At 38.2% G+C, this 18,093-nt stretch overlaps 1 protein-coding gene across 4 annotated transcripts in view; it reads right to left on the bottom strand.

Moving 5' to 3' along the window:
* LOC106094472 (tRNA dimethylallyltransferase) overlaps positions 1–18,093 on the bottom strand; it is a 583,702-nt gene that overhangs the window by 491,242 nt on the left and 74,367 nt on the right. Inside the window, exon 3 of one of the 4 annotated variants that reach the window (XM_059367009.1) lies at positions 17,155–17,240. The exons of 2 other annotated variants lie outside the window; for them this stretch is intronic. In XM_059367009.1, the coding sequence (XP_059222992.1) occupies positions 17,155–17,160 (6 nt within the window). In that variant the 5' untranslated portion in view covers positions 17,161–17,240. Of the gene's footprint in view, positions 1–17,154; positions 17,377–18,093 lie in introns of those variants that run through there. One more of the 4 variants, XM_013261696.2, reaches the window with a different exon arrangement.

Raw genomic sequence — 18,093 nt, 5'->3', positions numbered from 1 at the left:
CGGCCGCATAAGACAGCCACTCAGTTTTTTGTATGTTTTTTGGTCTATAAATAAAAAATTCACTATTTGGCAGTGCTCTTTATAGCTCATAAATATTTATTATTTATTATTTTATATTTTATTTATTAAAGAGCCAGAAGAAACATCAGAAAACATTTGAGTTTTTGTGCAAATTATCAATTATGCGCATTGAGATGGTCTCGCTTCATGGATTGGTTTGGCGCTGTTTGTTTGTGTTTGGGCTGCGGTTTGATTTGGTTTCGTTTGAGGTTGGCCCATTGTTTCTTGCTCCGTTGGATGGATGATATTTGCTCCTAACAAACTTCCTGGCTAATAAATTTGCAAAAGCGAATGTTTTAATTTCAATGGCTAGACCTGTGGCAGTGAGTGTGAATGCTCAAAGAAGTGGAACATCAGTTGAGGGCACTGCTCATGGCTTGAATATGCCTTTACGGCAGGGTGGGGTGGGTGGTTGTTGGTGGCTTAGGTGTGGTCTTGATTTGGTTTGCTTGGCCAACCAGAACAACTGGCTGAAAACTAATTTAATTTTAGCCTTATCTTAATCCCAAAGCAGTGATTCTTTCTATTTGATGCCGCGCAACTGACTGGTTATTGGATGCTTATTTTGAATCAATTAAAATTTAATAATTCACATATTTTTTGTTCATTTCGCTTTAATTTGTTCAAAGCTAATTTCTATTGTCGTTATTTGTTCTACCTTCGCTAAATATCAAAGATAAGTCTAAGTGTAGACATCTTCTCATAAATTTGTTAATTGTGGTGACAGGTTCCACTCAATGGGCTCCAATTGATTAAAATGATGAAATTTTGAAAGAAATTTTACCGAAATGTTGTAGAAATTTAAAGTGAATTTTAAATGGAATTTTCTAGCAAAGAGTTAGCTTTTTTTTAAAAAGTAATGGAAAGGTTTGGTTTAGTTAGGCTTAAGTGTTTGTCTCTACAATCAGACTTAGACCCTTTAGTCCATTACGATACTACAACAAGTAAAACGGCGTTAAGTTCGACAGGCCGAACTTTGGTCTATATAGCAGCTATATTCAAATCTGAACCGATCGGGGCAAAATTGCAGAAAGATGTCGAGTGGCCAAACACAAATCATTGTCACAAATTTCGCTGAAATCGGACAATAAATGCGTCTTTTATGGGCCCAAAACCTAAAACGAGATATCGGTCTATATGGCAGCTATATCCTATTCAGGACCGATCTGGGCCAAATCAGAACTCACTGTCTCAAATTTCGGTGGAATCGAACAATAAATGCGCCTTTTAGTGGCCCAAAACCTTAAATCCAGAGATCAGTCTATATGGCATCTATATCCAAATCTGAACCGATCTGTGCCATATTGCAGAAAGATGTCGAGGAGCCTAACCTAGCTCACTGTCCAAAATTTTTGGCGGCAACGGACAATGAATGCGCTTTTAGGGGCCCAAGACCTTAAATCGAGAGATCGGTCTATATGGCAGCTATATCCAAATCTGAACCGATCTGTTCCATATTGCAGAAAGATGTCGAGGGGCCAAACACAACTCACTGTCACAAATTTCGGCAACATTGGACGAAAAATTCGACTTTTATAGGCTCTAAACCTTAAATCGAGAGATAGGTCTATATGACAGCTATAACCAAATCTGGACCGATCTGTGCCATATTGCAGAAAGATGTCGAGGGGCCTAACACAACTCACTGTCCCAAATTTTGGCAAAAGTGGACAATAAATGCGTCTTTCATTGGAACCAAAACCATAAACCGAGAGATCGGTCTATATGGCAGTTATATCCAAATCTGGATCGATCTGGTCCACATTGCAGAAAGATGTCGAGGAGCCTAACCTAACTCACTGTCTAAAATTTCGGTGAAATCGGACTATAAATACGCCTTTTATGGGCCCAAAACCTTAAATCGAGAAATCGGTCTATATGGCAGCTATATCCAAATCTAGACATATCTGGTCCAAACTGCAGAAAGATGTCGAGGGGCCAAACACAACTCAATGTCACAAATTTCGGCAACATTGGACGAAAAATTCGACTTTTATAGGCCCTAAACCTTAAATCGAGAGATAGGTCTAAAGGGCAGCTATATCAAATTCTCGACCGATCTGGGCCAAATTAAAGAAGAAGGATGTTGAAGAACATAATACAACTTACTGTCCCAAATTTTGGCGAATCGGACAGTAAATGCGTACTATATGGGCCCAAGATCTTAAATCGAGAGATCGATCTATATAGCAGCTATATCCAAATCTGAACCGACCTGGGCCAAATTGCAGGTGGATGTCGAAGGGTCTAACACAACTCACTGTCCCAAATTTCGGCATAATCGGACAATAAATGCGTCTTTTATGGGCCTTTAATCGGCAGAGCGGTATACATCCAAATCTGGCTCATTGGGTTCTTTGGGGAGGAACGGCCCTTAGCAGTCATACGACTGACCTTGAGCTTTTCGCCGCACATAATGGTTTGGCACAACTAATGAACGAACCGACACATATCGCATGTGTCCAAGGGCATCCGAAAAATTACTCTTGACCTTTTCTTGACCTTTTCTTGACTTCACACCCTGAAAAGTACGAAGTTAATACTCTCGCACCTCTTGCTAACTCCGACCACTGCATTGCTTCAACATCAGAATAGGTATTCTGCTCTTCATACTGCTTCCTTCCCAGTCCTGAAGCGGTCAATATTTTTATACGAAAAACCACGTTGGACTGCGCTCTATGGATTCTTTCAGCATTTTAATTGGAAAGTATGTTTTCTAGGTGACTTCAGCAGTAGCATTTATTGCTGAAGTGATTGAGAAGATAATTTTATATGGTATGAGGACATTCATTCCCGTTAAGACAATAAAGGCTAAATTAGATGACAAAAGTTGGTTTAACCAACCATGCAGAGATGCTGTCAGATCGAAAGAGGTGACATTCAGGATCTGGCACTTGGATAAAAATTCCAATATTGAACTGCTGCGCAAGCAGGCAAGATCTTCGTGCGCCAAAGTGCTTAGGCGCGAAATAAAAAATTTCATTACGAACAGCGCCAGCGTATTGAGGTCCTTGCCTCTACACGAGGAGCTTTTGGTCGTTCGTGAAAATAGTAAAGGGTAGTTCTTCAGCTATCCCAACTCTTGTTAGGTATGATCAAACGTTTACTGACCCGTTTGATAAGGCTAAACTGTTGGCTGATACATTTACCGGGAACTCTTCCCGGCCAGATAGCAATCAACCACTCCCCCTTAATCCAAAATATATCTAGCGTCATGCCCCAGATATTTTTTCAAACTCGTGGAGTTACAAGGGTTCTTGAGACGTAATTAAATCCCCGGGCCCTGATGCCGAGTGTTCTTCGAGGCTTGCTCGTCCATTATACAACCCGTTCAACCTTGCCTACCATGCGGGAGTCGTCCCGGCGTGTTGGATAGTTGCAAACGTTCAGCCAATACCCCAGAAGGGTGAGGCGAGTTCAGCCAGTCTTTTGCCCTTAGCATCACCTGTCGTCGTTTGCGCTCAGCAACTTCCGTGTCTCTTGCCGTGATGACTGCAGTGATGTCGTCAGCATATCCTACTAGAAAGTTCCATTTGGCATTTCTGTTCGAAGTATTCCATCATAACTGGCATTTCAAAGATCCAGTCCAAGTATGGAGTCTTGCGCCGTTCCTGATGTGACCTCATATTCACTCGTTCCATCCTGTGAGATTTAGATAAGTATCACGCAAATAACTTTTCATTATTCTCATCAGATACGCCGGAATATTAAATTCTTCTCTGAGCACTTGGAGTACGTCAGACCATCTGAGGCTATTGAATGCGGTCTTCACAGCCAGTGTGGCCAAGTGGGCAATCGGCCTGGAGTAGTGGTTTCTTTGCCTAGCCGCCTCTACTATCTCTACCACATCTCTGAGAGCTCTAGGACGCCATCATTGAGGGAGTGGACTATCACTGAGGCAACATGGCTTCCGGGCAGGAATGTCTACGGGAATGTTGTCTCATTCAGGGTCCACCTCCCTCAATGATGGCGTCCTGGAGCGGTGGCTTTATAAGTCGCACCAAAAAGCTTACTGGCCGTATCCAGCATTAATAGTGGTCTGTATGAGGATGGGTATATTGGATCACCTTTTCCCTTGCTTATGACCACCAGCTTTTGTCTCTTCCATATCTCCGAGAAAACACCTTCCAATAGACACCGGTTAAAAATTTTCAGAAGAAATTCCGGTCTGTTTTCAGCTTATCTGCCTGATGATCTAGCATACATAGTGGTCTGTATGATAACGGGTAGGTTGGATCAATTTTTCCTTTGCTTATGAGGACCAGCTTTTGTCTCTTCCATACCTCCGGAAAAACACCTTCCAATGGACGCCGGTTAAACATTTTTAGAAGAAATTCCGGTTTGTTATCAGCTGTCTGACTGATGACCTCCAGGGCCAGGGGCTTTTCTAGTCTGAAGGCTGCGGGCTCTCCTCTATCGTAAATGGGTTTATGCTGTCAGTGGGCTCTTCATAAACTTCATTTTCGATACGGTCGCGTCGGGGAAAGAGTGTGTGGACTATATTATCCATTATTTGTTTCTCCTTCGAGACGAGCTCAATGATCGGATTTTTTATTTGCAAATGAAAAAGGAAAGCCAGAGATCACAACACACACCAACTACTATGGGGCGCGTTTCGTCTTTGATTAGAAGGCTTATCATTCATATTAGGTGTAACGACTTCAACGGTCGTACGTTGGTATTTTGCATTTTTATCGTATTTATTGCGAAAACGCTTCTACGAAACAAATACCAAATTAGCCACGCTCGACAACCCTCTCTATTAGCCGTACTTTTCCCAATGCATGTGTTTTCGTGTAATGACAGATTTTTTGTCTGCAACAATTACACTACTTCCGTGGTATGCACATGATTCTGTGCACCTGTTGGAAGTTGTATTGATGGCTTCGAACGCTAGACAACGGCAACGGCTCTCGCTGTTGCTTCGAGTGCCCAGTTTCGAATACCGGCCTTGCTATGACGATTTTTTTTTTAAATTTCAAGTTTTTTGCCTGTTAGGGCAAAGATCATTAAATTTCATAATTTTTGTTTGTTTCTCTTTCGAGAGGAGCTCAATGATCGGACATTTTCTTTGCGTCACCACTATTGGGCTTCGTTTCCCGAGTTTTTCCATCACAATTTTGTATTCGACACCCCCCAGCGCTTCGGTTTATATCTTCTCTTAATTCCTCCCACTTTTCTTTCTTGCTTCTTTCTTTTACGGCAGGTAGTATCTTTTTTGCGTGCTTGTATAGATCGTATTCTGTCTCAGCCGTGCAACTGCTGCGAGCTCTTGCATATCTACAGTTGCTTCGTTGCTCAGCTATAGCATCATTCCACCAATGTATTGCGATTCTTTTTCCCCTTAGACCGTTTTGAGTCTTGGCATGGATTTTTTGCATCCGTTCTCTATGACGCCCATCACTCGTCCCATTGTCGACGGAACCTTTAGTTCAATCTGATCTGACCACTGGGCTTACTGATCAATTTTCGCTGGGAGTTTCGAGGTGTCGAGCTTGTTCACGTTCCACTTTCGTGTATTTGTGCTCATTCCCCCATTATCTGTGTCATTTAGTCTTAAATCAGAACAAAATATACTGGTAGACGCTTGCTGAGTAAATTTCTAGTACACTCCTAGTTTTTTTTATATGGAGTTCGGTTCTATCAGGAATAGTGGAACAGTTCTTTTTATCAAAAAGCGGTTCAAGCATGGTGTAATCCGCACTGTCTGGAACATCGGGCATTGTATCAAGGATAACACAGTGTCCGTAGCAACCACATAACCAAAGAGAAAGCTCCCTTAAAACAATGCCCAGAGGCATTAGGTGTAGGATTTAATTCAGTGCATCAGATGGTGTCGTCCTCGGCGCGGCTGTGATCTACAAACAAGCCATCCTTTGGATTTGGTTAAGTATTGAACAGTGGGTGGGCTTTTGAAGCGCCGTCCGCCAGACCACAACACCATATAGCATTATAGGTTTGACATCTGCAGTATATACCCAGTGCATGGCACGCGGTTGAAACCCCCTACTTTGCCACTGGCTCTCTTGTAATTGTATAGGGCAAGAGTTGCGTTTCTTGCCCTTGCTAAAATTTTCGATTTCAAGTTCAATTTCCAGTCCAGCTTCACACCCAGGTATTTTGCGCTTCAGGTAAGGGAATAGTCTCTCTTGCCAAGGAGACAAGACAGAAAATAACTACTACTGTCTAGCACAGATTTATGACTAGACTAGTTTCGGTAGCCTACTTTGTTGTGTCACGTAGAGCTTCGTAAAGTATATCTCTAAAAGAGGCGGGAAACATTCCCCTAACCGCAATAGCCACGTCATAAGCATACGCGGCCACTTTAACACATTTTTCTTCCAGGGACAATAATATATTGTTTTTGTTTATATTCCAAAGTAGAGGAGACAGTACGCCTCCCTGGTAAATCAGGTATCAATTAACTTTCTTACAGTAGTGTGGATGCCTAGAAACTCCAACTCCTTCATGATTGACGTCGGCTTTACTTTATTGAAAGCACCTTCAATGTCAAGAAGTGCTACCATTGTATATTCCTTGACAGCGGAAGAACCCTCTATGTAGCCGACTAGGTCCTGAAGGATGGACTTGCCCTTACTATATGCATGCTGTTGACAGGCGATGTCCAGGGATCTTTGCCCTAAGATGTGTTTCTATCAACCTCTTAACAGTCTTCAGCATGTAGGACGACAGACTAATAGGACGAAAATCTCTCGCTTTCGGATATTACGATTTTCCTCCTTTTGGAATAAAAATGACCGTTGTGTCCCTCCATCCCCCAGGTATATGTGACATGTAGCTGCAAGCAGGAATATCTCCTTAGGCCAAGGTGCCAGTCCGTCGGGCACAGCTTTTAATTCAACCGGTGATACATTATGAGGGCCTGGCGACTTAAGGAGTGGAAACTTTTTATTGCCCAAAATATTCTCGCCTCAAACACAATTTCCCCAACAATCTCCGACGAAGACATACCAGTGACAACCGCTTCTAGAGAGTTTCCCGGAAAATGTGTCTCAACGATTAGTTTTAGTGTTTCCTCGTTAGAAATTGTCCATGCATTCTCTGACTTCTGAGTATATCCCACCGTAATAGGTCTCGAGGATAAGATCTTGCTTAGCCTAGAGGTTTCAGATGTATCCTCCACGGAGCTGCAGATTTATTCTTAGCCTTTCTCAGCTCGCCCTTGTATTTACTAAGCTCAGCTTTATAGACTTCCCAATCGTGTGGTGCCCTTGTGGCTTTCGCTCAGTTGAAAAACTTCTTGCAGTCCTTCCTTAGACCAACCAGTTCTAGGGTCCACCATGGCCTTCGGACGCAAGGGTGTTGTCCGGTATTATGCCATCGCACACGGGTCGCCTAGAGTTTGACACATTTTCAGTGTTCACAACGAGTAAATCAGTTTTTGCGGTCATGTCTAGAACTCGTCTTCCTCTTGAGTTGGTCGTTGGCATGCCCCGTTCCACTCCTCGAGAGTTGAAATCGACTGCTACTAAGTAAAGCCACCTATGGAGGCCACCGTGGCGCAGAGGTAAGCATGTCTGCCTCTGACGCTGAACGACAGGGTTCCAATCCTGGCGAGACCATAAGAAAATTTTTAACGGTGGTTTTCCCCTCCTAATGCAGGCAACAGTTGTGAGGTACTATGCCATGTTCACGGCGGCACGCCGTTCAGACTCGGCTATAGAAAGGAGGCTCCTTATCATTGAGCTTAAAACTTGAATCGGACTGCACTCATTGATATGTGAGAAGTTTGCCCCTGTTCCTTAGTGGAATGTTCATGTTCGAAGTTCTAGCTCTACCCGTTCGCCCTATGCAAAGTTCACTTATTTCGTACCTTTTTGGTACTTTTTTGTTTCTAAATGTCCAAAAACTCTTTTGGCATCCCAATTAATTTTGGCATCCCAATTTAAGCTGCCATAGAGTACCAAAAATCCAAAATTCAAAGCTCTAGCTCAATCAACAAACAAGGTACCAAAAAGTACCAAATGCGGTACTAAACGTACCATTTTTCCCACTTACGGTAATTTTGGGAAATTTTTGTCACCAAATGTAATTTTTTCGAGACGCTTTTTAATTTGAGCCCAAAATCATAATTCTAGCCCCATCCGTTAGCGCTGCGTAAAAAGTCACCATTTTGTACTTTTTAGTACCTAAACGTACGAATGTCACAAAACCCCGTCTTATCGCGGACCTACAACCCAACTCCCACATGCGTGCCAAATGACTCTAGCTTTAGCCGTTTGGGCTGGGAGTTAATCGGTCAAGTAGTCCGTCAGCCAATAAGCCGGGGCTCGGGCCCGAGGACCCTCCCCCTGGCTACGTCCCTGCTCCAATATTTATTGTATATTTTCGTCCGATTTGGACTAATATTGGAATAATGTGGACATTTGCCAACCGATTCTCACGAAATTTGGCACGAATGGTTCTCTTATGACTGGCGACATTGCTGTTAATTTTCATGGAAATCCGGTCAGATTCAGATATAACTTCCCATATATTGGGTTGCCCAAAAAGTAATTGCGGATTTTTCATATAGTCGGCGTTGACAAATTTTTTCACAGCTTGTGACTCTGTAATTGCATTCTTTCTTCTGTCAGTTATCAGCTGTTACTTTTAGCTTGCTTTAGAAAAAAGTGTAAAGAAGGTATATTTGATTAAAGTTAATTCTAAGTTTTATTAAAAATGCATTTACTTTCTTTTAAAAAATCCGCAATTACTTTTTGGGCAACCCAATATCTTCTCGGTGTGTCAGCCGACAATTTGTCATTCCAATCAGAAGCCTGCTGGTCTAAAGCAACTCGTTGGCGTAGCTTGCTAGCTTGGGAGACGAAGACCTGTATGATGACATTTGCATAGTTACACGTATCACAATTACCTTGGCTAGGTCATGTTGTCAGAATGAATGAAGCAGCTCCTGAGAAAGAGTCTTTTGAAGGCAAGCACTGAGGTATACGCAAACTTAGACGACCAAAACTCCCATGAAAGATGAAAAGGTAAAAGACATCTCGAATCTAGGTGTCAGAGAAAGAGGAGCGCGGGATGCTAAGAAATGCCCTATCATAGCCAGTTAAAGTAAGAAAAAAGCTCAGCTTTTAAGCTAATAAGAGTTTAAGTTTATTGATTACCTCAGTTGATAGACTGACCCTTTGCCACAAACCCTTCTAACCAAACAAGCTTTTTGTTCTCGAAAATCATTAAAAAACCCTCTGAAAAAACTTCACTTGGCAACAAGATCGGCCAAGAGGCTCAGCATTTTGCAAAGTTTGTAGTTTTTAAAAACTAAAATTTGTCTTTTGAAAAGTTTTTGCCAAAGTTCATTAGCAAAACTTGTCACAAAAAGGCAAACAAATTAATGAGATACATTAATTTAAGTATTCAAACCATGGCACAATCATCAGGCATACTCATAATCTTTGATAGATTTAGTTTAATTTATGATGAAAACCGGAAATCACCTGCTCATCTGGGCAGTACTCTGCGGGCAAGATTTAAACTCGATTTTTAAAATTTCTTTCAATGGATAACCAATTTTTTTTCTCTCTCTCTCTATCTCTCTTGAAACAAAATTTGCATAAATTCCAATTTATTGTTAAAACTATTATTTTTTGTTTTTTTCTAAAATTTTAACCATTCGAAATACAGCTATCACCGACCGCAACAAAATCCACAACAACAAAAGCCATGCTAAAAATGTTTTAAATTAGAAAGAAAAAAAAAGTTCATACTTGGAGAGAGACAAAAACCGTAAAGAAAGACCTGTTCAGTGTTTCGTCGATCAAACAGAAATAGCAGCAACTTGAAACCTGTTGTTCCAAGCGGCTGTTCAAATATTGTTTGAAATTTATTTAAAACACAAAAACCAAAACTGCTACGGATTGTTGCTTTCAGTTTGTCGGTATGTCGGTGGTGTTTCAGTCACAGTCTTAGCAAACATTTTATTTCAATATTTAGTTTGGAGAAAACTTAAATGACTGAATACCTGGACTAATATCGTAGGCAACCATATGAATCTATGAAAAATTTTTATGAAACAACATAGGACTAAGGCCAGAACTAATAATAATGGAAATTGATTATTCAAGTTTATCTACTCGTTCCATTATTTAACGAAACTATGTGAACTTCATGCTAGTTTAGTTTTAAATTAATAAAAAAACAAAAACAACAAAGTATCGACTTCAAATAGGCATCAGATTATGCCACTTTTTAGAACAACCAACCACATAACAGTTGTCATGTGGTGGAATTAGAAAGAAATTAGAAAAAAAAAACTTAATCTTAATCATGTTCATAATCATATGCAAAAATTTCAAAAAAAAAAAAAAAAGTTAATAATTTTTATAGCACCTCTCTTTTGGCCCAGCAGGTATCAAACACATTTGTGGTATTAAATATTTATTGCAATGATAAATTTAACAAACTATCATCATGAATAAGAATGTTTTTGCCAACTATTGGGTTGCCCAAAAAGTAATTGCGGATTTTTATATAGTGAGGCGTTGACAAATTTTTTTCACAGCTTGTGACCCTGTAATTGCATTCTTTCTTCTGTCAGTCATCAGCTGTTTCTTTTAGCTTGCTTTAGAAAAAAAGTGTAAAAAAGGTATATTTGATTAAAGTTCATTCTAAGTTTTATTAAAAATGCTTTTACTTTCTTCTAAAAAATCCGCAATTACTTTTTGGGCAACCCAATAAAACAAGTAAGAGCGTGCTAAGTTTGGCCGGGCTGAATCTTATATACCCTCCACCATGGATCGCATTTGTCGAGTTCTATGCGCGGTATCTCTTTTTAGGCAAATAAAGAATATTGAGTAAGAATTGCGACTTGTTGGGTCTCAGAAAGCAAAATCGGGAGATCGCTTTATATGGGAGCTGTATCAAGCTATAGATCGATTTAGACCATATTAGAAACTAATGTTGAAGGTCATAAGAGAAGCCGTTGTACAAAATTTTTTTCAAATTGGATAAGAATAGCGCCCTCTAGAGGCTCAAGAAATCAAGACCCAATATCGGTTTATATGGCAGCTATATCAAAACATAGACCGATTTGAACAATACTTGGCACAGCTGTTGGAAGTCATAACAAAACTCCTCATGCAAAATTTCAGCCAAATCGGACGAGAATAGCACCCCCTAGAGGCTCAAGAAGTTAAGACCCAAGATCGGTTTATATGGCAGCTATATCAGGTTATGAACCGACTTGGCACAGTTGTTAGATATCATAACAAAACACGTCGGGCAAAATTTCATTCCAATCCGATAAGAATTGCGCCCTCTAGAGGCTCAAGAAGTCAAGACCCAAGATCGGTTTACATGGCAGCTATATCAGGTTATAACCCGATTGAAGCCATACTTGGCACAGTTGTTGGATATCATAACAAAACACGTCGGGCAAAATTTCTTTCCAATAGGATAAGAATTGCGCCCTCTAGAGGCTCAAGAAGTCAAGACCCAAGATCGGTTTATATGGCAGCTATATCAGGTTATGGACCGATTTAAACCATACTTGGCACAGTAGTTGGAAATCATAAAAAAAACACTACATGGAAAACTTTGGCCAAATTGGATAAAAACTGCGGTTTCCAGGGGCTCAAAAAACCAAATCGGGAGATCGGTTTATATGATATCTATATCAGGTTATAAACCAATTTAGACCGTACTTGGCACAGTTGTTGGATGTCGTAACAGAACACTACATGCAAATTTTCAGCCAAATCGGACAAAAATTGCGGCTTCCAGGGGCTCAAGAAATCAAATCGGGAGATCGTTTTATATGGGGACTATATCAGGTTATAGACCGATTTAGACCGTACTTGGCACAGTCATTGGAAGTCATTACAGAACACTCTCCTCAAAATTTTAGCCAAATCGGACAAAAATTGCGGCTTCCAAGGGCTCAAGAAATCAAATCAGGAGATCGATTTATATGGGGACTATATCAGGTTATGGACCGATTTGGACCGTACTTGGCACAGTTGTTGGAAGTCATAGCAGAACACTCTCCTCTAAATTGTAGCCAAATCGTACAAAAATTGCGGCTTCCAGGGGCTCGGGAGATCGGTTTTAATGGGAGCTATATCTTAATCTGAACCGATATGCCCCATTTGCAATCTCCAACGACCTACATCGATATTAAGTATATGTGCAAAATTTTAAGTGGCTAGCTTTACACGTTCGACATCTATTGTAAATTCGACAGACGATCAAGCATATACATACTCTATGGGGTTTTGCATACCCACAACCATTCGTCGGGGGTATATAAATTTCGTCAATCCATTTGTAACACCTCGACATAATTGTTCAAGACCCAGAAAGTATACATATATATATATATATTCTTGATCGTCATGACATTTTAAGTCGAACTAGCGATGTCCGTCCGTCCGTATATCTGTCGAAACCACGCTAAACTGCGAAGATGTAAAGCTTGGCGCTAAAAATTTTGAACAAATCTTCCCCATTATATAAAAATTAAATTGTTGCATTTTGTTTGTTTGTCTGTTCCGTATAGACTCAACAACATTTAGAACGATTTTCATGAAATTTTAACAGATGATAGAATTTGAGCCCCCGATGAAAATAGGATACTATATTTTTGCTATCTGAAGGGGGGGCGGACCTTCCCCCATAGCGCTATTTTCAAAAACGACATATCTCGGAGATGGAGGGAGCGAAATTTTGAATGCCACCTTATGGTAACCCAAAAACACGAAATTGGTATAAAACTTTGGGCGATCAAATGACCTGAGGGGACGCCCCATCCCAAAACCCACCCAAACGGACTTGTTTACCGATTGGGACAATATGGGAGTCAAATGAAAGGTATTTAAGAGTAGATGGCGAATTTGGTATAAAAATTCCACCCTAAGTGTCGGGGCGGTACCCCGACCCCGAAAACAACACAAGACACTTTTACCGCTTTGGGCAATGTGAGTATCAAATGAGAGGTATTTAAGAGTAGAGTACGTACTCGACTTAAAAATGTCAACTTTAGTGTCGGGGGTTTCCCTACTTTCAAAAACATTGGTATAAAAAATTGGTACAAAACTTTGAGTTATCAAATGACCTGGAGGGACGCCCCATCCTAAAATCCACCCAAACGGACATGTTTACCGATTGGGACAATATGGGTGTCAAATGAAAGGTATTTAAGATTAGATGGCGAATTTGGCATAAAAATTCCACACTAAGTGTCGGGCGGTACCGCACACCAAAAACAACACCCAATGGGACATTTTTACCGCTTTGGGCAATGTGAGTATAAAATAAGAGGTATTTTAGAGTAGAGTACGTATTCGACATGAAAATGTCAACTTTAGTGTCGGGGGTTTCCCCACCTCCAGAAACATCACCCAACAGGACACTTTTACCGCTTTAGGCAACATGAGTATCAACTGAAAGGTATTTGAAAGTAAAGTACAAATCTGACACCACCCCCCAAAACACCCCAGTAGGACATCTGAACCGATTGGGACAATATAGATATCAAATGGAAGGTATTTAAAAGTATAGTAAAAAGCTAAAATAAAAAATGTATTCCTTGGTGTCAGAGACTTCTCCCAATCTTCAAAAACCGTTCAACAGGGACAATAGGGATATCAAATGAAAGATGTTTGGAAGTTGAGAACACATCTGTTATAAGAATTTGGTCCAAGATAGAGCCTCTCCAACTCCATATACCACCAAAACGGACATGAATGTCCAACGTCACAAAATGGGTATAAAATTAAAGTTTTTTGAAAGTTGACTACGAATCTGATTTACACATTTGGGATAGAGCCAGGGACCGGCCCACCCACCTAGTACGCTTCAAAAAGACCTGTAGTTCCATCGGAAAAATATGGGAATTGAAAGAATGGTCTATGAGAGTAGACTTCGAAACTAATGTTGATATAAGGATTCAAGTATGTGGGTCATGTCCTGCCGTTCAGCCGGACATGTAGATTTTGATATTAAAGGACTCAAATAAATTGTCTTTTGGGTCTTAGCGTCGGGTGGACCGACCCTATCCTCCCAATGAAAACAATACCAAACTGTCATGTAGGACGATCGAGAATATATTGTATTCAAATGAAAGGACGTTTCAGAGGGCAATCGCCTAACCCAAAAAAAAAAGAATTAAAAATAATAAATGAAGGTCGATCAGGATATAATAGGATATCATTAAAATGCCTTTGGCAGAAGAGTGCACTTTTTACCCTCAAATTGGGATAGCCACAGGAGGACCTGCGGATCTTTAAAAATGTGGTATCCCAAGTGGTAGCTTTGAAATGTGATTTTGAATGTAGATACCCAATAATATTTTTCAGGGCTTAGTGTGTGGGTGACCGCCCCACCCTACTTACCCCTCCTGCCGGACTGGAACATATTTGTGGATTATCGCAAAAAGGGACTGGACATATTTGTGGATTATCGCAAAAAGGGACCCAAATCTTATATCTGTTCTATGGCCAAGTGTTTCAGAGTCGACTCATCTCATAAGCTTCCCCCGAACCACAAATATAGATATATCTAACATCCAAACTTTAATGGGCGGACCTCCCCCTTACCCTATTTTAAAAGCGCCAGATCTTGGAAATGGGTGGGACGATTTACGCTAAATTTAGCACGTTTATATTAACTTAAAAATAGGGGGGGCCACCCCATCACCAAAGCCCGCCAAATGAAACTTTAAACCAATAATGACAATATTAGGTTCAAATGAAAAATATTTGAGACTAGAGCACGAATCTGATACATGGGGTACCACCTCACCTCCAAAAAAACACCCTCATACCGGACATATTTAACGGCCATAGCAATATAAGGCTCAAATGAAAGGTATTTGGGAGTAGAGCACCAATATGATATACAGGCTACATAATTTTTTGACATCGGAAGCGGCGACGGACCTCACCCCAAAAGTACTACCCAAAAATACAAGTGTACCCATCAGGACAATATGGGACTCAAATGAAAGATATTCAAGAGTAGAGTACGAATTTCATATTAAAAATTATGTCCAAGTAACTGTGGTCTGCCCCAACCCCAAAACACTCTAAAATAGGTTTACTGGACGAACATGACAATAAGAGACTGAAATGAAAGGTATTCAAGAGTAGAAAGACAAAATTTCTTAGAAATTTTGTCTTTAGAGAAAATTTCTTAGAAATTTTGTTTTTAGAGGAAATTTCTTAGAAATTTTGTCTTTAGAGAAAATTTCTTAGAAATTTTGTCTTTAGAGAAAATTTCTTAGAAATTTTGTCTTTAGAGAAAATTTCATAAAAATTTTGTGTTTAGAGAAAATTTCATAGAAATTTTGTCTTTAGAGAAAATTTCATAGAAATTTTGTGTTTAGAGAAAATTTCATAGAAATTTTGTCTTTAGAGAAAATTTCATAGAAATTTTGTCTTTAGAGAAAATTTCATAGAAATTTTGTCTTTAGAGAAAATTTCATAGAAATTTTGTCTTTAGAGAAAATTTCATAGAAATTTTGTCTTTAGAGAAAATTTCATAGAAATTTTGTCTTTAGAGAAAATTTCATAGAAATTTTGTCTTTAGAGAAAATTTCTTAGAAATTTTGTCTTTAGAGAAAATTTCTTAGAAATTTCATAGAAATTTTGTCTTTAGAGAAAATTTCTTAGAAATTTTGTCTTTAGAGAAAATTTCTTAGAAATTTTGTCTTTAGAGAAAATTTCTTAGAAATTTTGTCTTTAGAGAAAATTTCTTAGAAATTTTTGTCTTTAGAGAAAATTTCTTAGAAATTTTGTCTTTAGAGAAAATTTCTTAGAAATTTTGTCTTTAGAGAAAATTTCTTAGAAATTTTGTCTTTAGAGAAAATTTCTTAGAAATTTTGTCTTTAGAGAAAATTTCTTAGAAATTTTGTCTTTAGAGAAAATTTCTTAGAAATTTTGTCTTTAGAGAAAATTTCTTAGAAATTTTGTCTTTAGAGAAAATTTCTTAGAAATTTTGTCTTTAGAGAAAATTTCATAGAAATTTTGTGTTTAGAGAAAATTTCATAGAAATTTTGTCTTTAGAGAAAATTTCATAGAAATTTTGTGTTTAGAGAAAATTTCATAGAAATTTTGTCTTTAGAGAAAATTTCATAGAAATTTTGTCTTTAGAGAAAATTTCATAGAAATTTTGTCTTTAGAGAAAATTTCATAGAAATTATGTCTTTAGAGAAAATTTCATAGAAATTTTGTCTTTAGAGAAAATATCTATGAAATTTTGTCTTTAGAGAAAATTTCATAGAAATTTTGTCTTTAGAGAAAATTTCATAGAAATTTTATCTTTAGAGAAAATTACTTAGAAATTTTGTCTTTAGAGAAAATTTCATAGAAATTTTGTCTTTAGAGAAAATTTCTTAGTAATTTTGTCTTTAGAGAAAATTTCTTAGAAATTTTGTCTTTAGAGAAAATTTCTTAGAAATTTTGTCTTTAGAGAAAATTTCATAAAAATTTTGTCTTTAGAGAAAATTTCATAAAAATTTTGTCTTTAGAGAAAATTTCATAAAAATTTTGTCTTTAGAGAAAATTTCATAAAAATTTTGTCTTTAGAGAAAATTTCATAGAAATTTTGTCTTTAGAGAAATTTTCTTAGAAATTTTGTCTTTAGAGGAAATTTCTTAGAAATTTTGTCTTTAGAGGAAATTTCTTAGAAATTTTGTCTTTAGAGGAAATTTCTTAGAAATTTTGTCTTTAGAGGAAATTTCTTAGAAATTTTGTCTTTAGAGGAAATTTCTTAGATATTTCATAAAATTTTGTCTTTAAAGAAAATTTCATAGAATTCTTTTCTTAAGAGAATATTTCATTTCATTTTTGTGTCATTGTGTCCTATGGGAAATAACTTTAACAATTTGCCCCTTTTTCAATATGAATGAGCAGATAAACCGTAATATATATTTTTGTGTATTAAAACACAGTGGCTCTAAAAGCAAATCGTCAATACAACTCAAAACACTCTAATATGTACATCACTTTTTTTCAATCTTTGCCTGTTCTCTCACACAGCCCAACACAACACATCAAAATGTTTTCTTTCGCTCTTCTACTTTGGTTTTTGCGTATTGTTGTTGTTGTGTTTGCAGCTGCCGGGTGCTCTTGTACTTACTTGCATTGAGTCGGCACTAATAATTTCGCCACCAAAACGTTCAGCCAATTCCAAAGACAATTTTGTTTTACCCGTGCCGGTAGAACCTAAAATAACAATTAAAGGCACTTTGCGTAACATTGTTTTACACGAATCACTTAGATTTATGGATTAAAATCAATGAGAACACAGTAATTTTATTAAAACAAATCACTCGCGGCAGCCAAACACTCTAACGCAAAGCGAAAGCTAAAGCAACTACAGAAAATAAACAAAAATTCGAACAGCTGTTTTCACCATGTGCTGCTTGTTGAGTGTTGAATGGTGAGCAAGAGAGAGACCAATGGGTAATGGGGTGACCATAACAAGCAGCAACGTTGTTGATAAGTAAAAAAAAATACTTATTGCCTGGTAGGCAAAGAGGATGGTCTGCTTAATGTTACATCTTATTGGAAATTTAATGGGAGAGGTGAATAATAACCATTTGAAAAGCGGTGAATAAAAGTAGCGTTTTTTCACCATCTAATAAGAAAAGGCCTAATAGAATTTTTGTTAGGGGCATGGTAACAAAACTCTATGCATTGGTTTTGCTAAGCTGTCCCACTTGTTTGATAATAAAGTACTTATTTATCAAAATTAAGCGATATTTTGCAGAAAAAAACTCCATTAAGTGGTGTCGAGAATTATGAAAGCAATAGTTTACTTGCAATGAAGCTAGACAAAATATTCAATGCTGTCAATGTCACCCTGTAACACAAAGGGAAACGAAAATGTCGGTTAGTCTATGTCATTACATTTCTTATGGTAACGAAAAATTCGTTTGAGTTGCATACCGCCCTTAAAAAAATTAATATAACATCAAAAATATATATAAAAAAAAGAATTGAGAACAAAATGTATATATAAAAATTGTTATAAATTCGGCAATTTCGTTATCAGAATCAAATGTTGACGAAAATA

Source organism: Stomoxys calcitrans, chromosome 4 (genome assembly GCF_963082655.1).
Source record: "Stomoxys calcitrans chromosome 4, idStoCalc2.1, whole genome shotgun sequence".
NCBI lineage: Eukaryota > Metazoa > Arthropoda > Insecta > Diptera > Muscidae > Stomoxys > Stomoxys calcitrans.
The sequence above is the reverse complement of the archived record's forward strand: the minus strand, read 5'-3'. Positions and strand labels throughout refer to the sequence as shown.